Raw genomic sequence first — 27,752 nt, 5'->3', positions numbered from 1 at the left:
CATTGTACAAAATTTGGGTTATACTTCTAATTGACACACCCCTGGCAAGACTCTACCTTGAATACTGAGTTTTAGTTTGGCTGCTTAGTCTAACAAGAGATATAACTCAAATAGAAATTGGCCAGATGAGGGCAACTAAGATTTTCGACCACAGCAAATGTCTAAATGGGAAGGAGAAGTTGCCCTTACCTGCATGGCGAGACAGATGGTGTTGAGTAAGATGAGCACGAACATGAGGTATTCAAAGTAGGTGGAGTTGACCACATACCAGACTTTGTACTGGTACTGGTTTTTGGGTATGTATCTTCTCAGGGGCCGGGCTTTCAGGGCATACTCCACACACTGACGCTGTTGATGGGGATGTTAAAATAAGGAACCAGAAAAATCACCAATGGATTATGTTATGGACTTGTTCTTGAACTGTCAGTATGAATATAATAACATTTGGTGTTCTCATGCCTAAAACCATGCACATGTAGAATTAATATGGTCACATCAAACTTAGACTTGTTTTCTTCACTGCCAGGAGTGATGGCAGTGAAGATCCAGACTTTATGAAGCCTTGACCTCTTTAACTGGGATGAACTGGGCCAGACCTGTTCCCCAACATCAGGGCCCAATTCAAAGCAACTCCCGGCATCTAGTGGGAACCGTTCCCAGAAGAGATGGGGCAGCTATAGCAGCAACGGAAGGGAAAACTTCATAATAATCCCATTCATTTGAGCATGAGACGTTAGGCAGGCAAGTGTCCTTATACTTTTTATACCATATAGAGCACATCTGAATATTATATGTATATCATGTAAACTAATCCTATTACTCTTGTGGTTGTTTCTCCAACTTATTTCATGTTATCACCCAGAAGCCATTGGAGTTACCTGGTTCTTGTCCAGCTCACAGTTTTTGTACTCCTGCTCCCCCTGCTCCTGGAACGTGACGATGACGAAACCCACAAAGATATTCATCATGAAGAAGGCAATGATGATGATGTAGATGATGAAAAAGATGGAGATCTCCACGCGGTGGTTGTAGATGGGACCCACGTCTTCTGTGTGGGAGTCGATGGCACGATAGAGAAGCCTGAAGAAGGGGCAGAATGTTGTTGTTGTGTGTGAAAGGTACAGATTATATTTTACTTTGATATTGAACCCTTCAAACTGGACGTCTGATATGGGCTGGAGTTTTAGTTCAAAAACAGCTTGATTTTATGTTTACAATGTACAAATCTGTTACTCAGAGGAGGGCTCCCTAGGCTACCCGGCCGGATTGTGCAGTGACAAGTGGCAGCTATAGAGCCCGGACCTGGTAACTGCCCATCCCCCCATCATCACGCCCTAGGCAGGTGCCTCTTCTTCCTACCCCTAGTTCCGGTCCTGCTAATACTGGTGTATATTAAAACCCATAACCCCTTCAGACCCAATTATGGAGCACTTGCAGCCATGGGATATTGGTGCCCGTGGCACAAGATGCCGAGTGTAGCAAGTACAAGACAGCCTGTATCTGATGCCTGTCACCGGCAGGTAGTAAGTACAGGTCTCTCTTGCACCCAATATCACCCTCAAACTTGCATATCTGATTGACAGGTAAGCTAGGATAACTCCACGGGACACCCGTGTGCTACACACTGTGTGTATTTTATTTATACAGCACTGCCAGTACTGTATATACAGGAAGGTGCAGCTCCTGTTTCTCCACTCTGAAACTGGAAAGACCTGCACCTTTGGGACCAACCATACTTTGCACCCTGTTCTACCTACCAGAATATTTCAGCCACAGCAGATGCACTGCTAATTTGGAAACCAACAAACCAACTACACTTTCAATACATTCATTTAGATTTTCTGTGCAACCTGCAACATCTGCTCTCAAAATGATTCTTTAAATGGGTTTGACGCACACATCGCACTAAAGAATTTGTGCACACAGATGTCTGAACAAAGCATCCACTTAATTGGCCCTTTAGATGTGTTTTAAAGACTGTTGAAGCTGCGTCAAAACCATATGCCAACTTCAGTGAAGGGTACGAGCGGGCACAATGCATCAGTGGAAATATCTCCATTATTTCTTTTTATCTTTTTTTTTTTCATTCTTAAGTGGTTTTGCCACTGTGTAACATTAGGGATAACAGATCTTAGTTTTGGGTTTGTAAACTAATTAAGCACAATCTTTTTTTTTTTTTTTTTTTTATAAACATCTACATTTTGATGAAAAGACAAAAAGGGTAAATCATGTTCTTTATATAAATAATGTTTCATTACATTCCTTCTCTGTATATTTGTATTTATACATATGGGAGGAGGGAGGTGCCATATTGATTCCCTTAGACAGTACAGTATGAGGGTATAGCTTATTGTGTGTCCAGAACATTCCTTCTCTGTATATTTGTATTTATACATATGGAAGAAGGTGCCATATTGATTCCCTTAGACAGTACAGTATGAGTTTATAGCTTATTGTGTGCCCAGAACATTCCTTCTCTGTATATTTGTATTTATACATATGGGAGGAGGTGCCATATTGATTCCCTTAGACAGTACAGTATGAGGGTATAGCTTATTGTGTGCCCAGAACATTCCTTCTCTGTATATTTGTATTTATACATATGGGAGGAGGAGGTGCCATATTGATTCCCTTAGACAGTACAGTATGAGGGTATAGCTTATTGTGTGCCCAGAACATTCCTTCTCTGTATATTTGTATTTATACATATGGGAGGAGGGAGGTGCCATATTGATTCCCTTAGACAGTACAGTATGAGGGTATAGCTTATTGTGTGCCCAGAAAATTTCTTCTTCTTCTTATCTATGCATTTATACATATGGGAGACATACCCCTTAGACAGGACACTTAAGGCCATTAATGTTAAAACAACCCCCCAGCATATACAAAATAAGACTTACTCCGGCCACCCCTCAAATGTGGAGACAGTGAAGAGGGCCATCATTGCTGACAGAACATTATCAAAGTCAAACTTGCTGTTTTCCCAGCTCCGATCCACTATCATGGGCTGCGAGACGTCCCCATCCTTATAGCTGATGTACTTCCCTCTGTCCAAGAAAAGAAAGTGCAAAGAACGGCTTGAAAAGAAATAAAGTCTCATTGGTTAAACACAGGCTACAGGCTGCAGGTGCTTTTCCTTCTATAACTTTGGGACTCATAACTGACTCTTTAAAAGGAGACTATACGCAGAATAAAGAGCTTTAATAGAGCCTAATGTGTAATATTATGTAGAGAAGCCGTGGAAGACAATGCACCCCCTTCATTCCATGCAAGCAGCTCCTCAACAAAGCGTTACAGGCCTTTCATATAAAATAAAAAAAAAAAAAAGGTAAATCACCTTCAATTTCATTTTTATTATCTTATGGAATGCCCAATTATATGCTGACAAAGCTGCCAAAAACAACATTGGTCTGTCATATATACCCTAGTCTAGTTGCTAGGGTAAATTACATCCAGATAGTTGCTGAAATTCGAAGCTGAAGTGAAATAATTCAAAAATACAATGATGAAAAATAATGACCAAGTGCAATTTTTTTCCAAATCACATTCACTGACTGACCTAAAACACATTAAAATGTTCCCTTGATAATAGAATATAATTCCAGGAAAGTCCTTGCTGGGCCCTTGTGGGCACAACAGGGACTACATTGGAAAGTGGGTTTAGGGGGGATCCTTTACATTTTCTGACTCTTTAAAGTCCACACACTCAACTTACTTGCACTCTTCCTCTGTAATCTTGGAGCTGTCAGTGCAGCTGTACAATTTACCCTGCATGGGAGAGAAAGTCACAAATTAGCCCCTATTCTGAGGCGATCTTTAAAAGCAATCTGTATGTTCAGTGTATACACCCCTCTATTGTACAGCACCACAGAATATGTTAGGTCCCAAATCGCTAAGCCCAAGCCTGGAATCAGTGCAGTTTCCTTTTTCTGAAGGGGCTTGGCCCCAAAACGTTTGCTGAGATCTCACCAGAAATAAAAATGAAAAGGATTTGAATTTCTGCAGACGCATTGCAGGGAGTGTGCATTTGTTCCTATTTTTGTGTGTATTAACGGAAGCTCTTATCTGCAGCAGGGCTAGCACTGAGCACCTCACATCAATATAGATTACCGTTTTGAAAATATATAAAAGCGGAAAATAGTTTTTTGAATTTTGCTCCTGCTGTATTCTGCTTTCCCCATGCTCACTCTATATCTCATACTCTGCCTGTCCTATGCTCCCTGTGCGTGCCATACTCTGCCTGCCCTATGCTCCCTGTGTGTGCCATACTCTACCTGCCCTCTGTTCCCTGTGTGTGCCATACTCTGTCTGCCCTATGCTCCCTGTGTGTGTCATACTCTGTCTGTCCTATGCTCCCTGTGTGTGTCATACTCTGTCTGTCCTATGCTCCCTGTGTGTGCCATACTCTGCCTTCCCTATGCTCCCTGTGTGTGCCATACTCTGTCTGTCCTATGCTCCCTGTGTGTGCCATACTCTGCCTGCCCTCTGCTCCCTGTGTGTGCCATACTCTGCCTTCCCTATGCTCCCTGTGTGTGCCATACTCTGTCTGTCCTTTGCTCCCTGTGTGTGCCATACTCTGCCTGCCCTATGCTCCCTGTGTGTGCCATACTCTGCCTGCCCTATGCTCCCTGTGTGTGTCATACTCTGTCTGTCCTATGCTCCCTGTGTGTGTGTCATACTCTGTCTGTCCTATGCTCCCTGTGTGTGTCATACTCTGCCTTCCCTTTGCTCCCTGTGTGTGTCATACTCTGTCTGTCCTATGCAGGGCCGCCATTAGAAATCACGGGGCCCCGTACAACAAAATTTTTGGGGCCCCCTGGGCCCCGCCCACACTGACGACCAAGCTCCGCCCCATATCCCGCCCACATCGCAGTTAAAAGACCACACAGACATCAGCGCTAAAAAAGTAACCCCCCCCCACACAAATTGTAAAAAGCTATTGATGGTCAGGGCCCCCTTATAAAAAAAATTGGGGCCCCAAAAAAAAAAAAATTAAATTTTTTTTTTTTTTTTAAAAACATTGGTGGCAGGGGCCCCCTTATGAGTTAAAAAAAACTTGGGGCCCCAACAAAAAAAAATGTAAAAAAACTAAAAAATAAACAAACATTGGTGGCAGGGGCCCCCTTATAAGTTAAAAAAAACTTGGGGCCCCAACAAAAAAAAATGTAAAAAAAAACTAAAAAATAAACAAACATTGGCGGCAGGGGCCCCCTTATAAGTTAAAAACAAATTGGGGCCCCAAAAAAAAAATTTGGAAAAAAAAAAATTGAAAAAAAAAAAAAAAAACTGGTGGCAGGGGCCCCCTTACAAGTTAAAAAAATTTGGGGCCACCAAAAAGAAAATTAATTTTTTTTTTAAAAAAAAAAACCAAAAAAAAACAATGGTGGCAAGGGGCCCCTTACGAGTTAAAAAAAAAATTGGGGCCCCAAAAACAAAAGTTTTAAAAAAAAGATTGGTGGCAGGGGCCTATAGTATATTAAAATAATACATTGGTGGCCAGGGGATTAAAAAAAAAAAAAACACAAACTGGTGTTCAGTAGAATTGAACTCATGGCTTCAGTACTTCAACTTCGCCTCCTTTCGTGACTTCGGGTCTTTTCACCGCTTCAGGACTTCAATTTCGGCTGTTTTCGTGACTTCGGGTCTTTGCACTGCTTCAGGACTTCGGCTTCGGCTGTTTTCGTGACTTCGGGTCTTTTCGGTGCTTCGTGACTTCGGCTTTTTCCGTGACTTCGGGTCTTTTTGGCGCATCGGCTTCGGCTTTTCGGCACTTCCGCATTCGGCACTGAAGAGGAATGACGTACGGCTCGGGCGCTCGTAAGGGGGGCCCGGATCTTCAAAAAAATGCAGCGCTGCCGGGCCCCCCTTCATGCCCGGGCCCGGTACGCTTGTCCCCCCTGTCCCCCCCTGATGGCGGCCCTGGTCCTATGCTCCCTGTGTGTGTCATACTTTGTCTGTCCTATGCTCCCTGTGTGTGTCATACTCTGCCTTCCCTTTGCTCCCTGTGTGTGCCATACTCTGTCTGCCCTGCGCTACATGACATGAGCCTGGTAAGGTTTGTTCTGGGGGTTTGTTAGCATTTGGAAATTGTCCCCTAAGGTGTTAAATCATGTGCTGGGGGGTGCTGTGTTATCCACCGGGGAGGAGGAAGCATATTTATTTAAGGGTATGTTTAATATGACATTGAATTTTACATTTTTCAAATATGAGTAATATCCCTACAGTGAGCACCATACATTAGTTTGTTTTTTTGTGTTACCACCATTAATGTGGACATGGTCTTAAAAGTTCTTGTGCATTAGCATTCCTACTTCCCTTTTGCATCTCCAGCATATATTGCTTGTAGCTGGATATATCTTGTGTAGTCGGGCTGGAGTGTAATACCATCTGCTCAAGATTTTATAATTAAGCTCCTGTATCTTGCAACATCGTGAGCTATATATCATGTTTCTAATCAGATCTTTGTATGAGTTTTCTGGTATTTCTATATCTAAGTCATGTTCCCAGGCTAGCAGAAAGGTTAATTGATCTTTCTTGTTATCACTGTCAAGCATATTGTATAGGGCAGATATAATATGTTTTGGTGGTGTTGCACTACTACAAATCCTTTCAAACGGGGTGAGAGGCCTACCCAACTTATTAGTTCCGCCTAAATACCCGTAGAAGTGTCGTATCTGGCAATATTGGTAATCCTGTAAAACTGCCGTAGGTCTAGTCTTCCGGAGAAGTGGTAAATCAGCTAATCGCCCATTGTCGAGTCGAGTACTTTTTGGAGCTGCCCTGACCTCTCAAGCTTTTGGTCAGCAATCATACATGCTTGCTCCCAGATCCTAGGCAGAGATGTACCAGCCTCTCCGGCACGCACGCTGCTTTTCTGGGATGAGGAAACCAAGGAAGGGGTCCCGGACTTCGTACTGGAAAGACATTTACTCTGCCAAAATTCTTATCCCTAGGATGTGGAAATCCTCCACTCCTCCAACTACTAAAAATTGGATAGATAAAGTTAACGAAATTGCCAAGTTTGAGGAACTTTCTACAGTCTCCGGCAATCACTACTCAAAGTATAGGGACACTTGGCTCCGATGGTTCCTGTATAAAGATTCGTCTGAATACAAACAATTAGTAAGCCCATAACACACTCATTTAACTCCTGAAATAACAACATACATTTACAAGAGACCCCTCTCCTAGACTAGGCATTCCTAGTCCCTTCCCTTTTGACATGATTATCCATTCTTATATCTCTTGTATTGAATTGCTGTGCCTACATAGATTAGTACTTCAAACTATAATATATAATAGGAAAATATGATGTGATTGGTGTGGCCGAAACATGGCTGAATGAGTCGCATGACTGGGCAGTAAATATCAGTGGCTATACTTTGTTTCGGAGGGACAGAGGCAATAGAAAAGGAGGAGGGGTATGTCTGTATGTTAGGCAGGATTTAAAAGCTCATATAAAGGAGGAGGTTATGTTAGAAAATGAGGGGCCAGAAGTCGTATGGGTGGAGTTCTTCACCAATTGTAAAGAATCCAGCAAATTAATTGTAGGAGTATGCTATAGACCCCCTAATGTAAGTGAGGAGGAAGAGACAAAGCTCCTAATGCAAATAGAAAAGGCTGCTAGTTTAGGTAAAGTAATGATAATGGGGGATTTTAATTACCCAGATATTGACTGGAGCAACGGTACTGCTAGATCAGTTAATGGGAGCAAGTTTATAAACTTATTGCACGACAATTTTTTAGCACAGGTTGTTGAGGAGCCTACCAGAAAAAATGCTATTCTTGATTTAGTGATCTCAAATGACCCAGAACTTATAGCAAATGTGCAAGTCATTGAACCCCTGGGTAATAGTGACCATAATGTTATATCTTTTAATGTCTGGTGCAAAAAACAAAAATATACTGGGGCAACAAAAACCATGAATTTTGCCAAAGCTAATTTTAGTGCCTTGAGGGCTGCCCTACAGAGCATTGATTGGGGCATTAGGTTTTCAGCTAAAAACACAGAACAGAAATGGTTGTCCTTTAAAATGATATTAAATCATTACTGTTCTCAATTTATTCCCTTAAGGACTAAACGTAGAAGCTCTAAGAATCATCCTGTGTGGCTTAATACAGAGGTAAAGATGTTAATGGGAAAGAAGAGAAAGGCATTTAAAAACTACAAATCTGTAGGGACAGAAGCTGCATTTAATGAATATAAACACTGTAATAAATGTTGTAAATCAGCAATCCGGAAGGCTAAGAAAAGAAATGAAGAGTTAATTGCGGTGGAGGTGAAAACTAACCCTAAAAAGTTTTTTAAATATATTAATAGTAAAAAGATGCAGGTTGAGAGTGTTGCTCCATTAAATAATGGTATCAGTATGGTTGTAACAGATACAGATAAGGCAAATGTGTTAAATCAGTTCTTTTCTTCAGTGTATACAATAGAGGAGTCTGGGTTCACAGGCTCACTTAATAACTGCACGAATGGTTCAGCTCAATCTAGTCAGTGGCTGACTCAGGATATGATTCAAAAAGCTTTAATACAAATTAATGTAAACAAGGCTCCAGGGCCTGATGGCATACACCCCCGGGTTCTAAGAGAGCTTAGTTCAGTTTTAGACCAGCCCTTATTTCTGATTTTCTCAGATTCACTGTCATCTGGTATGGTGCCTATGGATTGGAGAAAAGCTGATGTTATTCCAATATTTAAAAAGGGATTACGATCTCAGCCTGGCAATTATAGGCCAGTAAGCTTGACATCTGTGGTGGGCAAATTATTTGAAGGCTTGTTAAGGGATCACATACAAAATTTTGTCCTAATGAATGGCATTATGAGCAACAATCAGCATGGCTTTATGAAGGATAGGTCATGTCAGACGAATTTGATTGCATTTTATGATGTGGTAAGTAAGATTCTGGATAGTGGGGGGGCAGTAGATGTGATCTATTTGGATTTTGCCAAAGCGTTTGATACTGTGCCCCACAAACGACTGCTTTCTAAACTAAGGTCTGTTGGGCTTAATGAAGTCGTTTGCACATGGATAGGAAACTGGCTACAGGATCGGGTACAGAGGGTGGTTGTTAATGGGACATTCTCTACTTGGAGTAAGGTTCTTAGTGGGGTCCCCCAGGGCTCAGTATTGGGTCCACTTTTATTTAACTTGTTCATTAATGACTTAGGGGAGGGTGTTGTAAGTAATGTATCAGTGTTTGCAGATGACACAAAATTATCCAGCCCAATTAATTCCATCCAGGATGTGGCATCCTTGCAACAGGATCTTGACAAACTGGCAATCTGGGCAGCTAAGTGGCAAATGAGATTCAATGTTGATAAATGTAAAGTCATGCACCTGGGATGTAAGAATATCCAAGCCACTTATACCCTAAATGGGACTGCACTAGGCAAATCCATTATGGAAAAGGACCTTGGAGTCCTTGTAGATGATAAACTTGGCTGTAGCAAGCAATGCCAGTCAGCAGCATCAAGGGCAAATAAGGTCTTGAGCTGTATTAAAAGGGGCATAGAGTCACGGGAGGAGGGGGTCATTCTTCCACTGTATAGAGCACTTGTAAGGCCCCATCTAGAATATGCTGTACAGTTTTGGTCTCCATCACTCAAACAGGACATTATTGTATTAGAGAGGGTACAGAGAAGAGCAACTAAGCTGGTAAAAGGTATTGAAAATCTTAGCTATGAGGAAAGACTGGCCAAATTGGGGATGTTCACGCTGGAGAAGAGGCGCTTAAGGGGTGATATGATGACTATGTATAAATATATAAAGGGATCATATAACAATCTCTCTAATGCTTTATTTACCAGTAGGTCTTTCCAGCTGACACGAGGTCACCCATTCCGATTAGAAGAAAAGAGGTTCCGCCTAAATATTCGGAAGGGGTTTTTTACAGTGAGAGCTGTGAAGATGTGGAATTCTCTCCCTGAATCAGTTGTACAGGCTGATACATTAGATAGCTTTAAGAAGGGGTTGGATGGCTTTTTAGCAAGTAAGGGAATACAGGGTTATGGGAAATAGCACATAGTCCAAGTTGATCCAGGGACTAATCCGATTGCCATTTTGGAGTCAGGAAGGAATTTTTCCCCCTCTAAGGCAAATTGGAGAGGCTTCAGATGGGTTTTTTGCCTTCCTCTGGATCAACTGGCAGATAGGTAGTTAATAAACAAAAAAAAAAAAAAAAGGTTGAACTCGATGGACATGTGTCTTTTTTCAACCTTACTTACTATGTTACTATGTTACTATGTTACTATGTATTTGCTGTGGATTTTCATGCTGATGTTAGTGGTTCAAGACTAATACAATGTATTAATAGCATGTACTGCTTTTACTGCACCCCCCCCCTTTTTTCTTTTCTGTACCCCTGGATTTATTTTACAAATTTAATAAAAAAATAATTTACGGAGAAAAAAAAAAAAAAGTTCTTGTGGTAACATGGGCATGGTTTAAAGTGGGTGTGGTTTTAAACAGGGAGTGGTCAAAATGGCTTTTATTATCGGCCCTCCACCACATAGGCCACAGAAGTTGAACTGCGTTGTCTTAGAACATAGTACTTTCATGTCAATGTTTCCAAGAACCCCATGTAACAAGAAGCCATTGCTGCCCTGTTCTCGAAGCCATTCGCCCAGTGCCTGGGTTATTTCTGACATTGGGGGTTGCTTCCCTTCCTTGATTTCACCCATGCTCCAGTATTGTCACCTTCTAGTATTGTGGCGCCCAACATCTCCTCACCTTGAAAAGTTGCACCCCGATACAAGCAAACATGAACTGCAGCAGAGTGGTGACAATGACGATGTTACCAATGGTGCGGATTGCCACGAAAACGCACTGTACCACGTGCTAGTAAGAGAAAGAGAAGCATGGGAGAAACTTCAGTTGGCTTTACCAGGATTACTCATTAGTGTATATTCCATGAAAATGAAAACCTTGGAAGTGGGACTGTTTTATGGCCAGAGATAAAGGCTGCACCTACCTTTAGCCCCTTGGCTCTGTTGATGGCTCTGAGAGGCCTCAGCACCCTCAGTACTCGCAAGATCTTCACCACGTTGATGGCACTGGACCTGCGAAGAACAATCCATACCAGAAAAGAAAGACAGTGAACTATTTTAAATGGTGTTAGGTGCCTTGCTGCATTCAGAAGCCAATGAGCACTAAGGGCTGTCAATGGGGTCATGCGTTCATTAAATATACCAGTTCTCCCCACACACAGTCCCTGTGCTACCAGGTAGTGATGAGAAGAACCTGGTCTAGATGTGCTCAGGGTGTACATTGTGCCTAATGTGTTACACTGTTACTCACTGAATTCCGAATGAGATGAGGGAAACGCTGACCACCAGAAGATCCAAAATATTGAAGTAGTTCCTGCAGAAGGAGCCTTTGTGTAAGAAAGCCCCATAGGCCGTCATCTAAAGGGGACACATTAAATTAATGAGTACAGCCCATCGATTACAAATATTCAAAAAGATTTCTGCAGTGGTTCTCAACTGAAGAGGGCTGGAGCACTGTCTGGGGCCTGACATCTTTGGGCTAACGCCTATTTGCTCTCCTAGATAACCAGAAAGACCAGCTACAAGGTCAATTAGGATGATACTTGGGTGTTGAGCACTTACAGTTGAATCACTGGTACACCAATAATTTCCTACATGTGTAACTTTGTTATGAACTAAGGGGGAAAAAGCGTCTTTATTAATCATAATTAAAAGGATAACTGCATCTCCATAGGCCCTGCGCGTTTCGTACCTACCTGGTACTTAGCCCATGACTAAGTACCAAGTAGGTATGAAACGCGTAGGGGCTATGGAGATGCATTTATCCTTTTAATTATGAATAATAAAGACACTTTTTTACTTATACTTTTGGCCCTGTGGATCCTTCTGAGTGCCCAATAGTCCTATGTTTTTGCTCTGTATATCGGTTTGCCCTGAAGCTGGGGGTCTGGGGCTGGTGCACCTGGACCACACCATCAACTTGGTGAGCTATCTAACTTTTTTTCTGTAGCACCACTCTTTTTTTGTTGTAATATGAACTAACGGGGACCCTGAACAATGCTCAGTCCTTCAAGTAGAAGCTTGAATCAAAAGAGGTCCTACAACAGCTAGTATTCTGCTGCTTACTATTATCTGCAGACAAAGACTATATTGCTACTACATCATTTAAGATTGTAACCCTGGTTGGCCACCTTTAAACTATTTCCCTTACTCTTATCAGAGTGAACTTGTAATACCCCTATCAGTAGCTGATGAAGGTATCTAAGCTAATGGGGGAGAATATCACCCCCAGAGGGACATAATCATTTATACATTGTACATTTATACAGTATACTGTCACATGCAAGGAGACCAGTGCAATACATGCAAAAAAAAAAAAGATTCAGAAAGCTGACCTGCAGAGCAGTGTGGTGGAGAACCCTAGTTTTTGCAATGATTTACATCTTCATTGATATTTGGATACTATCATTTTAGTAACCTCCTCTTAGACTTGCCCAAATCCTAGTGTTCATATTATTAAGTGCACAGGTATATATGGGGTCTTCTGCCCATGGGATGTTTGCTTAATTTGTATCTCCATACCTTAAGCCAATGATCCCCAACCAGTATCTCATGGCCAACATGTTGATCTCCAACCCCTTGGCTGTTGCTCCCAAAGGCCTCAAAGCAGGAGCTTGTTTTTGAATTCAAGGCTTGGAGGCAAGTTTTGGTTGTATAAAAACCAAGTGTAATGCCAAACAGAGACTCAATGTAGGTTTACAGTCCACATAGGGGCAACCAAATGGCCAATAACAGCCCTTATTTGGCAGCCCAAGAACATTTTTCATGCATGTGTTGCTCCCCAACTCCTTTTACTTCTGAATGTTGCTCACTTGTTCAAAAGGTTGGTGATTCCTGCCTTAAGCCTACTAAAAAAATTATTTAAACATTAAATAAACCCAATAGGATTTCTTTTTGCCTCCAACAAGGATTCATCATATCAAGTACGAGCTAGTTTTATTATTACAGAGAAAAAAGTCTACAGGATATGGCCTTCCTGTAATTTGGAGCTTTCTGGATAACGGGTTTCCAGATAATGGATATATTATATTGTATATTATTTCAAAGGTTCACCTAAAGAGTAGGCTCCATTTCTGTTAGCCACTAGGAGTGGGCAGTTAAGGGAAATTGTCTCAATTTCCAAAAAATAGGTCATCAACTTCCCGACTGCCTAATGGCCCCTGAGGCTCCTACAAGGATTGGGATTGGGATATTAGCCTTCTGATGAGAAAGCGAGCCTGCAAAAATGACAGCATTCATAAGGCTTAGGCATGCCTTTGTAGGTCCAATGCATGATGGCAGCCACTATTAATCACAAATGCACTCTTCTGAGAGGCCACATATGCTATTTAGTTTAAAGGGAATATGAGAAAATGGATTTTAGCCATACAAATTATTAGCTATTGTTTTATGAATATTTCAGCTCAACACAAATATTTAAACGATTAAGCATCCCAACTAATCTCTCCTTGCGCCAGGCTATGCTCAGCGCTGCAAATTAATGACGCTCGGCATATTTACCTTGAGGATTATTTCTAAAGTAAAGATACTAGTGAAAACATAATCAGCATTTCCTAGGATCTGAAAGACAAGCAGAGTGATGTTAGCAGCAAGAGTGAGCAAGGACGGAAGAGGGAGTGAGTTAATGTCGCACACGGGCTGGTTGGGGGAGGAGCTAGGGCACAAGAGACGGGAGGGCCGGTTACCTTCAGGACTATCTCTACGGTGAAAATGGCAGTGAAAACTATATCGAAATAAAACAGAACCTGTAAAAAACAAAGAAGGTGGGAAAGGGGGGTTCTCCAAAATGAAATACTGGGAAGTCAGGGATATAAACCCACAAAGCAGTTACACGACCATATCAAGTCCATCTAAGCAGTTATTCAGGCTCCCTTTCTTTAATTATATTAATATGGATAAATCCAGCCTATAATTTGCATTGATGTGGCTAAGGTTAGCTAGCTGATCCAAAGGAAGGCAAAAATAAACCTCAGTCAGAAGCTTTAATAATTTGGCTCAGAGGATGGGGAACAAATTCCAACCTGACTCCAAGATGTATGGGAATACAGGGTTATGAACAATAGCTTGTTGCACAAGTTGATCCAGGGACTGGTCCAATTGCATCTTGGAGTCAGGAAGGAATTTTTCCCCCTCTGAGGCAACTTGGAGAGGCTTCAAACTGGGTTTTTTCGCCTTCCTCTGGATCAGCTGGCAGTTAGGCAGGTTATGTATAGACTTAAAAGGTTGAACTTGATGGGTATGTATCTTTTTTTCAACCTCGCTTACTATGTTTCTATGTAATATAAGACCAGTCCCCTGCATCAACTTTGAAACAAGAGTAAAAAGTACTATTAAGACTATTCATTAAATTATTTATTGGTGCACTATATAATATGCTCTATAAATGTTTATTTATGGGCCCCAAAGGGCTTTCAATAGCATGGTGGGAAGGAGCCGTATCAAAAAAGCTGGACAGTTCCAATTTGTGGACCCACAAAGAAGGTGGAGCTTGGGAATTATAATGGGTTAGGAAGGATATGGCATCAGTAACTGACTTTGACCTAAAGAAACTGTGGCCTCCTTTAATCAAGATCTGCAAAGTTTAAGGGCAATATTACATTATTCTTTTTCACAATGTGATACTACAATTATGTAACAAGGGCTACTGATATCAGCCTATCAGCAGGCTGATTTTCACTCCCATCCCAGAGGCATGATGAATACTATGTGCATACTTGGTTCCTGAAGGAGTTGTGTCGCACAGGGTCTTCTGCTGCCAGGGAGATGCTGCTCAAGAGGATAAAGAAGAGGATGAGGTTGGTGAAGATGTTATTGTTGACTATTCTGTGGCAGTGGAGGCGGAACCTGCAATGACAGTACCAGGGATCAAAGGGTTAAAACCTGAACTCCACGACAGCCTCCACAATGGATGATGTTTGCAGGATACCAGTTGCATTAAAGACACCATTTTCTGTTGTTATAAAGATATCTAGAATCTCAGCCATAAAGGAGGGCAGGACTGCTGCTTCCAATGGGGATCAGATAGGATCTGTGCAGCCACTGGGACAGAATGCTCTGTTATACAGATAGCTAGAATCTCAGCTGCCATAAAGCAGGGCAGGACTGCTGCTTACAATGGGGATCAGATAGGATCTGTGCAGCTGTGACGATGTTCTGTTATACAGATAGCTAGACTTTCAGATGCCATAAAGCAGGACAGGACTGCTGCCACCAATGACCATTAGAAAACATTTCCCCTATTTATCAGTATTGCCCAGTGTTCTATAATGATTATTATGTGATGAGAGTGTCGGTGTGAATTTAGTTCTTTAATATTAGCAAAGTGACAAAACAATATGTTATTTACTCAGAGGGAGTAAATCTGAACTCTGCCAATACACAGGCTGATGGGTAAACCCTCTGTGCTCAGCGCTGAACAGTTGCCCTTGATCTAATTAACAAGGTCACGATGAGATGAACAATGAAAATTGAGAACAAAAAGCCCCAAGGTGAGAGAATAGCAGAAATAACCCAGGCAATTCTTCAGGGGCAAGAGAACGGGCCTGACACAGAAATTGAGGAGGATTAGATTGCAAATCGCATTAAGGGCACAATAAATTAAAGGGAAGGAAGAATTTGCTCAAAACAATCCAAAAAAGTTCATTGACGTACACAAGCATGCTCTCCTGTCCTAATCCCAGCCACAAAATCCTGTGGTGAGTCTGGGTCAGTTGGGCCAGTGCCGAATAATGAGTTTAAGGGTCCCAGTAACGATTGGGCTAAACAGTTTCAGCCTTGACTAAGCTGCAATTGTCCACTAATAGCTGCCCACTGCTTCCCTATGACTTGCCATAACCTTTCTATTGATTCCAATGCATATGAATGAAGGAGGTATAGTCCATGGTAGTGGCTAAGGGGCATGGGGCAAGCTGCCCAGTGTGGGGCCTCCATCTCCAAGAATTCCACTCCCACCACTTGATATGCCATTAGTACACAGCCTCTGTTATACCTGTATGCAGCCCAGGGACAAGGGCAGAGGAGTACCTGTTATCAGCTCGAAATATGAAGAAGGCAGAAGCTTCGGGCATTGGGGCAGCTTTTTCTTTGATGTGCAGTTCCGAAAGGGGCCTTGGGCGAGGGCCAACAGGCATCTCAGGCTCTTCTTCTTCCTCTTCAGCTAAAAAGTAAAAAGCCTCATCACCATCATTACAAACAACAACCTATCTGCTACACACTATACATCAGGGGTGTCCAAACTTTTTGCAACGAGGGCCATATTTGGTGTGGTGAAAATGTGTGGGGGCCGACCTAGAGCTGGGCCAGACCACCCAAGCGCCCTAGGCAACCTGACCGGCACGAATTGGTGCTCTCGCATGCCCGAGTTGGCGCTTACGTACATGCGTGAATTGGTGTGCGCGGAAGCGCAGAATGACGGGAAAATACCACACATAGTCGAGGAGAGAGGGATCCGGACATGGGGGTAGGCGATAGACCAGGTACGTGCCTTGCGCCCCTCCAGCTTTGCGCCCTATGCACGTCCTACTCTGCCTACCCCTAGTTACGGCCCTGGGCCACCATTCAGCCTGACATTCTTTGAAACATAAACATCATATAAACAAGGAATAGAGTAGGCATAGCAGTAATATTTGGGCACATCAGTGAAATGATCTGCCACTTACTGAAGGTGTTAACAATAGACACGTATTGGTACATATTGACGCGCCGCTCTCGTATACTTCTTTAGGGCTGAAGGTGCAATAGACATACTGACGTGCCAGTACAGTAAACTAAAGAAGTATGTGAGGTGCGTCACTATGTGCCATTACGTGTCTATTGCTGACACTTCAGCACAGGCAGCAGTATAGACCAAGTGGCAGATCATTTCACTAATGTGCCCAAATATTACTGCTATGGCTACGTGATTCCTGATCACACTGTGCTGGGGGGGCCACATTATTTTTTATTTCGTGATGGAGGCTGAGGGCCGCTGTAAATCTGAAAACGGGCCGAAATTGGCCCCCGGGCCTAACTTTGGACATGCCTGCTATACATGATCAAAGGCTCGTTTAGAGAATAAAAAACACAAACCACTTCCACAAAAAGTGCACCTCGGATACTCACTCACTGTAACTCATTGATACTGGAACCTCAATGTTGGGCTATTCCCCAAACTCGAAAAAAGTTTCCTAATGATGAACTGATCAGGAAGTATTATTTTTAAAATGTGTCTTATTTCACCTTTTTTTGGCCTTCATATGGATATTTTGTTTACAAGAGATTAACTAGTGGTACCTGGGGTCTCATTGGAGCTGGGATATGGACTCTTCTCATCATTCTCATTGGAGGAAAATTCTTCCACACTGATCTGCACAGAATATGAGGAACGTTTAGCCAAGACCAACAACCCATACATTTCAACGATACAAAAAAGCAGAAGTTCCCAGAAATTCTGACTGTCTAAGAATCAATGGATGGTCAGCAGCAATTGGAACTTAGATAGAGCAGTTCGTATGACCCAGCTCGTCTCTTGGTCAATTGTCCCCTTTAAACAACACATGCCTCACCTGCCTACCCTAGTTCTGGCCCTGAAATAGGAATCCCAAACATACAGAGGGAGGTTGGGTTGACCAGAGTACCAGAGGATCTCTTGATGGGCACTCTCAACATCTATCAGTTCTTGATGTCAGGTTCTCTTGAGGGCCCTAGGAGGCCCACTGTACCAGGGCAAAAAGAAATTTCATTTCTAGGCTGTTTTCTAAAAGCCTAATAACTTTATGACCAATCATTGTTGAACTGTGATATTATTCACACCTTGGTGGCGGGTGGAGTCTCCCCGTCTGCTGTGATGGCCTTCAGTTCTATCTTCTCTTTGTTCTCCTCCACAGCAGGCACTGGAGACTTTCCTATGGACTCATTTTCTTGTTTCTTCTCAGGGCTAGCAGTTCTACGGAAGATAAGAAAATACGGCGATCCGTCACTTTATATGTCTTAGGGAAGGACAGGTTGCTCCACTAGAACCCAATGTGGAAGGCCCCCAACAAAGAATAATCTGAGGTTATAGACTACTTCATGTAGAAGAATTAGTTTGGGAGAAAGGTGTCACTGGCCATGTGCTTGAATAATAACTTGACATTCTAATTTGCTGTTTTTGTGCCACGCACCTGAGGTGCTCATTTCAGGTAGACGTACATATTATGTTCTTACATCCCCTTTAATGTATACTTGATAGTATTAGGGGTTGATTCCTGGGAGAATGCAACAAATGCAGCCCACATTAACTTTACAGAAAAATTCAATCCAACCTTGCCAGTTTCTTCCTCTCCTTCTCTTCTTCCTCTTCTTTCTGAGCAGAGGTGAGACTCTCGGCATCAGCCAGGTTGTCCACAGCAATGGCCAAGAAGACATTCAGAAGAATATCTGTTTGCAGAAGTTGTTAAGGAGAAGTTAAGGACGATCATACCTACCATATGACTCATGCCTCTGAAACTCAATTAGCTCCAAAACTCAAAGAGCCATTATTCAACTGCGCTGAGCAATATTTAGCACAACAAATACATATATCCTGCATTTACTACTAAAAGATTAGGCAGGACAAGTTTCCAACTCAAGTCCAACTGATTTGGCCCAAAGTAAGAGTGCAAAGGCAAAGGATACAGTTTCCACAGATGAAGAGGATGATAAAATAAATGCACACAAGCATCCCAGGAAAGGAGGGTCCACCATACGCCATAATCCCATCATACATTACTGAGTTCCAGTCCTCTCCAGTAAGAATCTAACCAGAAAAAAATAACATATTCCAAGATAACCAAATAGAACACTCCTAGTTTAGGAACATATAGTGTAATGTGTTAACCATAGGCCAGGACACCATCTTTATCAGAATGGGGCCGTACTGAGGACTGGGCAGGAGATATTGATAGTAGTATCAATCTACCATCCAGTTCCCAGTTCAGATGTAGGTTGGCATGTCAACCTTTAATACTTGCCACCCTAGGCCTGGGCTATTCCATAAAAAGTATTCATTGGGGGTGTCTAACAAACTGGCACCTTCAGTGATGTCATGTCACACTCCTTGGACTGACAGACCATGTTGTCTTCTAGCTTAATGTAAAAGAATTATAACATGGTAGGAAGTCTATGGAAGGCTTAAGGACACTTGCAGTCAATTATAAAATGAAGGTATATTGGCCCTTTAATTTGAACCCCCTTATCCCACATTCTATTACATGAATAGAAAAGTTATCCCTGCACCTGAAACACGGTAAGCAAAGCCTGTGGAAAGTTATCAAACGTGCTCCTGCGGGTCAGCATCTCGTCAAAGTTAAATTTGCCACCAAAGAGTTGCATCCCCAGAAGGGAGAAGATGATGATGAAGAGGAAGAGAAGGAGGAGAAGGGAAGCGATGGAACGCACGGAATTCAGCAGCGAGGCCACAAGATTACTCAGAGAGTTCCAGTACCTGCAAAACCAGAGCTGGATTATTTGTGAATATAAGCATCATCAGAAGGACAGGTGTTCAACTGCTCTGCTGGGTTTGGCAGACCTATACACTATTAGGCATTTATACCCTAAGCACAACATTGTGTGCATGCCCAATAGAAAATAGTTAGTCAGATACCTGGTAATCTTGAATATCCTGAGAAGGCGCACACAGCGCAGGACAGAGATCCCCAGGGGTGACATGATCTTAGTTTCTACCAATATGGTCTCCAAGATCCCACCGCACACAATGAAGCAGTCAAAGCGATTAAACAGGGAAACAAAGTAGGCTTGAAGGCCAAGGCTGTACATTTTGAGAAGCATCTCTGCTGTGAAAAGAGCCAGGAGCACTTTGTTGACTGTGTCTGTGAATAGAGAAGAATATGAAAGTGTGAATTCATTCTATGGTCAACAGCTTGGATTAGTACATCATGCTAAATGGGCTAGAAGAACTGCTCACCTTGCACCTCAGTAAGCCAATCAGATTGGTTATAGTGCTCTGAAGCAATGGTCAGCGTGTTCAGAAACACAAGAAATATAACCAGCCAATAAAAGACGTTGGATTTGACAGCAGCCCGACACTTCCTTCTGCAAAACCGGTTCCATCTCCGCCAGTATCGACTATGGAGGGCAGGAGAAATATGGTTACCTGCAGCATCATTGCAATGGACACAAGTCACAGTGAGGAGTAACGGAGACTAGTTACAGGACTGAAATGCAAGAAGGTTGTTCTATGTATTTATCAATGTTTGTGTAGATGTCTACTTAACTAGGTGGCTTTTCAGATTTTCTTCCTCTAACTGAATGTTTTGGCCTCAACTCTATCAATAACCTTTATATGAAAAAAACACCCATACAGGGGGCAGAATTGGTTCCAACCTTTGCCTTGGTTTGGGCGTTTTGCTTGGAGTCAAATCAAAGAAGAGAGGGGTCAGGAAAGCCAATAAGATAAAAATATTTACCAGTCTAGATGTTGTAGAGCAGTGGTCCCCAACCAAAGCTCAAAGCAGGTGTTTATTTTGGAATTCTTGGAGGCAAGTTTTGGTTGCATAAAAAACAGGTTTATGGCCAAACAGATCCTCCTGCAGGCTGCCAGTCCTCATGGGACAACTGAATAGTCAATCATTTCCTTATGTTGGCACCCCCCAGGATATTTATTCATGCTTGTGTTGCTCCCCAACTCTTTTTACATTTGCATGTGGCTTATGGGTAAAAAAGGTGGGGACCCCTGTTGTAGAGTATGAACTGCCTGCAGCCCTTATTTTCATTAAGGGGTGACATGTTGGAAGGTTATTAAGGACCTATTTTGTTCATTCTTTGGGAGCAACATGGTGGCTCTGACAAGGTAATCCACACATTCTGATTTGTCACAGTGATTTCTGTACCACCTGGTTTTGTATGACATGGAAGAAGTTACGAGAGTGATTTAGATGACATCATGAGGCAGTTTAGATGTTGTAGAACATCAAGTGCCAGCAGTCCAAATTGCACTTAGAAGGTAGGACATGCTGGCATAGGATATTTGTGTTTGTATTGTGTTTGCTTATTGGGAGCAATCATGATGGTTCTGACAAAGTAAAGTCATCTATATGCTCTGAGTGACCACAATGATGTCTGTTTGTTTTGTATAACATGGAAGGGGCCAGGAAAGATGACATCATTACTGTAGATGACACCATTGGCAGTGAAGATGTTGTAGAATGTCAACTGCCTGCATCTTCTATTAAGTGGGTGGGACAAGCTGGCATTAGGTTATTAATCCCTCTCTTTGCTTTCCTACTCAACTCTGTCAATAACCTTTATATGAAAAAGACACCCATACAGGGGGCAGAATGGGTTCCAACCTTTGCCTTGGATGGTGCTTTTTGCTTGCAGTCAAATGAAAGAAGCTAGGGGTCAGGAAAGTCATTAAGATAAAAGCATTTACCAGTCTAGGTGTTGTAGAGCAGTGGTCCTCAACCAAAGCGCAGAGCAGGTGTTTATTTTGAAATTCTTGGCGTGGAGGCAGTTTTGGTTGCATAACAAACAGGTTTATGGTCAAACAGAGCCTCCTGTAAGCTGGCTTACAGGTAAAAAAAGTTGGGGACCCCTTTTTATGAAAAAGCCTCTGAACCATCTGGTTTTGTATGACGGAAGAAACTAGAAGATGACATCATGAGGCAGTTTAGATGTTGTAGAACGTCAAGTGGCAGCACTGCAGTCCAAATTGCACTAAGTAGGTAGGACATGCTGGCATAGGATATTTATTCTTTAGGATTGCGTTTGCTTATTGGGAGCAATCATAATGGTTCTGACAAAGTAAAGTCATCTATATGCTCTGAGTGACCACAATGATGTCTGTTGAAAAACAGCGGAAGACTTCTTTTTTTTGTTTTGTATGACATGGAAGGGGCCAGGAAACATGACATCATTACTGTAGATGACACCATTGGCAGTGTAGATGTTGTAGAACGTCAACTGCCTGCATCTTCTATTAAGTAGGTGGGACAAGCTGGCATTAGGTTAGTAATCCCTTTTTTCATCCTCAACTCAGTGGCAGTGGTCCTCAACCAAAGCTCAGGGCAGGTGTTTATTTTTGAATTCTTGACTTGGAGGCAAGTTTTGATTGTATAACAAACAGGTTTATGGCCAAAATGAGCCTCCTGCAGGCTGCCAGTCCAAATGGGACAACTAAATAGTCAATCATATCCCCAACTCTTTTTACATTTGCATGTGGCTTATGGGAAAAAAAGGTTGGGGACCCCTGTTATGCAGTATAAACTGCCTGCAGCCCTTATTTCCATTAAGGGGGTGACATGTTGGAATACGGTTATTAAGGGCCTATTTTATTTATTCATTGGGAGCAACCATGGTGGCTCTGATAAGGTAGTCCACACATGATTCTGATTCGTCACAGTGATCTCTGTTGACAATTTTGTTTATGAAAAATGGTGGAAAGCCTATAAATCACCTGGTTTTGTATGACATGGAAGAAGCTAGGACAGTGATTTAGATGACATCATGAGGCCGTATAGATGTTGCAGAACATCAAGTCCCACCAGCCCAAATTTAGTGTTGTGTTTACTTATTGGGAGCAGTCATGATGGTTCTGAGTAAAGTCATCCATTTGCTCAGAGTGACCACAATGACTTCAGTTGACCAATTTTTCATAAAAAATCTGGCCATAGATGTAAAGATTTTTAAAAGATCTTTTCATTATCGTTAGACCAAGCTTATCTTGAAACAATCGTTTAAATGTACGATTTGTCATCAACTAAAAAGACCATTTCAAACGATGTTGTCTAGTTGAAGCCTTATTTTGCTTTAAACAAGGAACCCAACCCATCTTGTTTTGTATGACATGGAAGGGGCCAGCAAAGATGACCTCATTACTGTAGATGACATCATTGGCAGCGTAGATGTTGTAGGAGGTCAACTCTCTGCATCTTCTATTAGGTAGGTGGGACAAGCTGGCATATGGTTAATAAGCCATATTTTTGCTTATTCATTGGGAAAATATAATTTACATGCTATGAATGGCCACAGTGACCTCAGTTGACCAAGTTATTATAAAAGACGATGACAAGCTTTTTCGACTTTACTAAGGAATAACCAATTTTTCTCCAAACCTCTAATTAGGCAGTACAATGGCTTAATCCTAAAGCAAATAATCGGAAAGTGTCTTCTCAGGCTAAAAAGGCTTCACTCTATTTCTAAAGGAGCATCAAGGCGAAGAAGCAAATGGGCCATGAGCAGATATGAGATAGGACTCTATTATAAAGAAGCAATGGAGAGTCAAAGAGTGGATTTTCACCCCCATGAGCTACACAGAATGTGAATAAATTCAATTTATCACAACTTGGCCTTTGTAGTGAAGGACTACAGCAATATTGTGTTGATGGGTACATATCTGTGTTTTTTTACGCCACGTTACACAAATGGAAAAGGCAGATTTTCGACTCTTTTCTGTGCGTGGAGCTGACAGACAATACTTGGGGTCCATGTTGTTATTAAAAGGCAAATTCCTCCTCCCCACTGACCTCAATTCATTTTCTTTCTGATACATTAAATAGCGAGAGCCCCTCAATAGCTCTCGTTTACCCTTGCCCATTGTTGCTCAACCAGCACTTGATAAGCAAGCTGAGCTATTGAGAGTGGGAGGCCTGTAATTAGCGCTAAGTATCTAAGCGCAGCCCATAATTATCTTGTGATAGAGTTGACACTTGTGAATGTCAGTGAACCCGAAGATTTTATAACTCCTGCTCTACTGGGACTCCATCTGTTTGTTTTGGGGTTTTTTTTGCAAAAAAAAAGCCTTATTTTGGAGAACAAATGTTTCAAACACAATCTGCTCCTGACACCACTGTCCATAACACAGAGAGTGATGTCACAATTTGAGTTTCACCAAAAGATGCCTAACATGATCCAAGATGGGGAGCTGCTGGGAGCAACTGTGACGCCCTGGATCATTATTGTTATTGTGCTGTTGAACCTCTGGGCTGGTACAGTTAGTTCAGTATATAAAATACATCATTTTTACCCATATTTTTTTGGAATTAGTTCTCCTTTCACCATTTATTTTCCAGGCTGTAAAGATTCATTCCGGCAAGAGAAATAATTGCTTGAATCCTTTATACTATCGACCTGTAAGAACGATTCTAATGACCTGACATCGGTATTGAGTTTGTTAAAGAGGTCAATTTGTTAAATAGTTCCTGACTGGAAGACCAATAAGGAGGTCATTTATTACGGCTGGGGTTCAAGAAGTCTGCACTTGTACCGGATAAAAAAAGTAATGGCAGCAGAGGAAGGTAGTGTGGAAAGTCCATAAAACAAATGTATTCTACCTTTTTTGTTGTCTTGAAGGCTGTAAATAACCCCCTATAGCAGGGGTACCCAACCTTTTTTACCTGTGAGCAACATCCGAATGTATAAGAGTTGGGGAGCAACACAAGCATCATAACAGTTCCTAGGGTGCAAAATAAGGTCTGTGATGGGCTATTTGGTAGCCCCTACATGTAGAGGCAGCCAACACAAGGCTGTGTTTGGCAGTTCATCTGGTTTTTATACAACCAAAACTTGCTTCCAAGCCTGGAATTCAAAAATAATCACCTGCTTTGAGACCACTGAGAGCAACATCCAAGGGTTTGGATAGTAACATGTTGCTAACGAGCCACCGGCTGGGGATCACTGCCCTATTGTATTAGAATGAATAATAAGATCCAAATCCTAGCAATATAAAAAAAAATATTGCTCTGTTGACCAAGGCCCCTTGTGATACAACCATTCCCAATGTCCTGTCCAGTTGATGGTCACCTCAGCCTTGGTCAAGGTAATGAAAACAGTTGGCAGCTGGAACCCTTCAGATTCATTAAAAATTCCAAGGCTGGGATTTGTTGTCCAACAATGGCTAAAAAATAATAAAAACATCTCCCCCCGTTGCACATGTCATGGAGAATTCCTGATGGCCAATGCAGGCCCTGGCAGGGCACGTTGAAGAATAATTCTTACCTAAATTTAGACTTGGAAATCCTGTGCCTGAAAGAGAGAGAGATGGAAATCATACTGAGTCACATTATTCATCACAATTACAGGACAAAGAGGCAGCAAATGCTTTCAGGGGATATTTTAATCCCGCCTACCTGGTTGTTAAAGAATTCTCACTATAATATGAGGTTGTACAACCCAGGCAGGGGGTAGGATTACTACTTGTATCCAAGTTAATGGCATCTGGGAGGTTAGAGGTGAGTGATCAATCAAAGCTGGTCATGTAGGAACCTGATGTCTATAGTCAACTTGTGCCACAGCCTGTATCTGCATGATCCACCAATCAAATAGGGAGCATATACAGGCCAATGAGCTTCTGATTTGGTCAATAATTCAATCAGATGAAGGTCCAGAGAACAACCTTTAGTAGAGAACCAGACAATGCAGTCCAGGCCCTATGGATGTTCCAACCTTCTCAATCAAGTCAGATATTAATCTAGGAAGCCATTATTGAGGCCCAACAAAGAGGCCAATAAGGTAGCAGGAACAGACAAATTAGAAGCTAATGCTCCATTTATGGACCATGGCTGAGAAAGGCTTTAATCTCATCTAATTTCTTGCTAATGAGCCACCCTTTAATGATATACTAATTAGCATCAGTAATCAGAATGGGTATTGGGCCAGTACACGGCGAAGCACAACATCCAGCTAGACCAATGTTAGCCTAGTGGAGGCCATATTGTTAAACTATCCTTCTGGCAGTCTTTTGTTGTTGGTATAAGGCTAGGAGCTCTAGTTCAACAACCCATGGCTCCAAAGCTTAACTGTAAATTACTCACGCAAGGCGCACTCCGCAGCTCTCCTCTTCCACGTCTCCACTGCCCACATTATCTGTGTTAACCGACTCCGTTTCACTGGCTGGCATGCTCACTGCAATGGGGTCAGAGATACAAATATGGGTTAAGGGGTCAAAGGAAACATCTTCTTTCTCGAGTTTGAACTAGGAATGCACCCAATCCATTATTTTGGATCCCCAAATCCTTTGCGATACTGAATCGACTCTAAATCCTAATTTGCATATGCAAATTAGGGGCAGGAAGGGGAAAACATTTTTTTTACTTCCTTGTTTTGTGACAAAAAGTCAGATGACTTCCCTCCCCACCCCTAATTTGCATATGCAAATTACGATTCGGATTCAGCCAGGAAGAAGGATTTGGTGCATCCCTAGTTTGAACCCAATGGTAAAGGTTTTGTAAAGCTTGGCAGTTTGGCTACTTAGGTGCCCTTTCTGACTCAGTGCAGCAGCACCATCTTGCTTTATGGCAGATTATTATGATGAAGGCAGTACTGTCTCTTATAACATATAACAGGATCAATGACTCTTTATCTGGAAGGCTCATTTGTATTTAAAAAGCTGATGGCTGGAGAACCTTGTGGCAGGTGATACAATATATGTAAAGGCATACTCAGTGGGCTGTTCCTTCTGAATTGTGCTTAGTACAGGGAAATACCTATGCTGTCATAGTTTTATGGGATCTCTCTGTACAGGCTATGAGCAAATTTAGGGGACTGTTCCTGCTGAATTGTGCTTAGTACAGGTTAATACCTATGCTGCCATAGTTTTATGATATCTCTCTGTACAGGCTATGAGCAAACTTAGGGGCTGTTCCTGCTGAATTGTGCTTAGTACAGGTTAATACCTATGCCGATGGGAAATACACAACTGGAATATACAACAAATAAAATTCAGACTGTACCAGCTATAAGCAAATTCAGGGGACTGTTCCTGCTGAATTCTGCATAGTACAGGGGAATATCTATGCTGCCATAGTTTTATGGGATCTCTCTGTACAGACTATGAGTAAACTTAGGGGACTGTTCCTGCTGAATTGTGCTTAGTACAGGGGAATACCTATGCTGCCATAGTTTTATGATATCTCTCTGTACAGGCTATGAGCAAACTTAGGGGCTGTTCCTGCTGAATTGCGCTTAGCACAAGGGATTTCTGGCAGTTGTAGTTCTGCATATAAGATATGAGCTCTCAAATAATGAATGCAGGCATAAGAGAGAGACGGAGGCAGCCATCTGTCTGGATTATAAGGCAACTTGTTATTTGTGTAATAATACACAGTGACAATGCTTTTCATGTTGATCTATCAGTTTGTGACGGAGGACGTTTGTCACAGTGACAGTGATAAAGACAAGGTGGGTGCTGGTAGGCCCGAGTTTGATTTGTTACCGGGAGTCGGAGCCGTCTCTGCCTTTTTATTGGTGTCTACTGAGGCATAAAATAATTCTCTGCTAAATTTAACAGGATTATCTGGAAAATGCAAGCCTTGAAGGCACCCTGCGTGGGCTCTGATTAATACCAGGGCAGCGGCGTGGCATTCTGGTGGAGCAGTTTGAGACCTTGACCCTCCAACTGAGGGGAAAAATCCACATGTAAAGTGCCACTATAGCTGCATTTCTATTCCCTTTGTATTTATGCAACTGTAATATAAATATAAGCTGTGTTTTCCCTAGTTCCAAATATATTGTAGGTGCTAATGGCTCATCGTGCAGTTTCTGTCTTGCTTCAACTGTCTTTGTCTCAGGCTTTCTGGTCCCATGTCCTAAGCACAATTCAGCAGGAACATCCCATTCAAAAGATTACTTATAGCCTGTACAGAGAGATCCGATAAAACTATGGCAGCATAGGTATTCCTCTGTACTAAGCACAATTCAGCAGGAACAGCCCCTAAGTTTGCTCAGTCTGTACAGAAAGATCCCATAAAAC

At 42.1% G+C, this 27,752-nt stretch overlaps 1 protein-coding gene across 9 annotated transcripts in view; it reads right to left on the bottom strand.

Annotated features, from left to right (window-relative positions):
* cacna1c.L (calcium channel, voltage-dependent, L type, alpha 1C subunit L homeolog) overlaps positions 1-27,752 on the bottom strand; it is a 260,836-nt gene that overhangs the window by 56,410 nt on the left and 176,674 nt on the right. For 6 of the 9 annotated variants that reach the window (XM_041585927.1, XM_041585928.1, XM_041585930.1 and 3 more), the window contains exons 10-28: positions 25,816-25,906; positions 25,001-25,027; positions 19,971-20,131; positions 19,650-19,875; positions 19,283-19,490; positions 18,683-18,803; positions 18,331-18,445; positions 17,840-17,972; positions 17,321-17,393; positions 16,073-16,205; positions 14,764-14,893; positions 13,550-13,609; positions 11,301-11,407; positions 10,975-11,062; positions 10,734-10,841; positions 3,716-3,768; positions 2,901-3,047; positions 879-1,080; positions 190-348 (exon numbers count right to left, since the gene is read on the bottom strand). In XM_041585927.1, coding sequence (XP_041441861.1) covers positions 190-348; positions 879-1,080; positions 2,901-3,047; positions 3,716-3,768; positions 10,734-10,841; positions 10,975-11,062; positions 11,301-11,407; positions 13,550-13,609; positions 14,764-14,893; positions 16,073-16,205; positions 17,321-17,393; positions 17,840-17,972; positions 18,331-18,445; positions 18,683-18,803; positions 19,283-19,490; positions 19,650-19,875; positions 19,971-20,131; positions 25,001-25,027; positions 25,816-25,906 — 2,342 coding nt within the window. Of the gene's footprint in view, positions 1-189; positions 349-878; positions 1,081-2,900; positions 3,048-3,715; positions 3,769-10,733; positions 10,842-10,974; positions 11,063-11,300; positions 11,408-13,549; positions 13,610-13,734; positions 13,795-14,763; positions 14,894-16,072; positions 16,206-17,320; positions 17,394-17,839; positions 17,973-18,330; positions 18,446-18,682; positions 18,804-19,282; positions 19,491-19,649; positions 19,876-19,970; positions 20,132-25,000; positions 25,028-25,815; positions 25,907-27,752 lie in introns of all 9 variants that reach the window. The other 3 variants (XM_041585933.1, XM_041585934.1, XM_041585935.1) reach the window with 2 other exon arrangements.

Source organism: Xenopus laevis, chromosome 3L, assembly GCF_017654675.1.
Source record: "Xenopus laevis strain J_2021 chromosome 3L, Xenopus_laevis_v10.1, whole genome shotgun sequence".
Taxonomy (NCBI): Eukaryota; Metazoa; Chordata; class Amphibia; order Anura; family Pipidae; genus Xenopus; species Xenopus laevis.
Note: the sequence above shows the minus strand (reverse complement) of the source record. Positions and strands in the feature narration are given on the sequence as shown.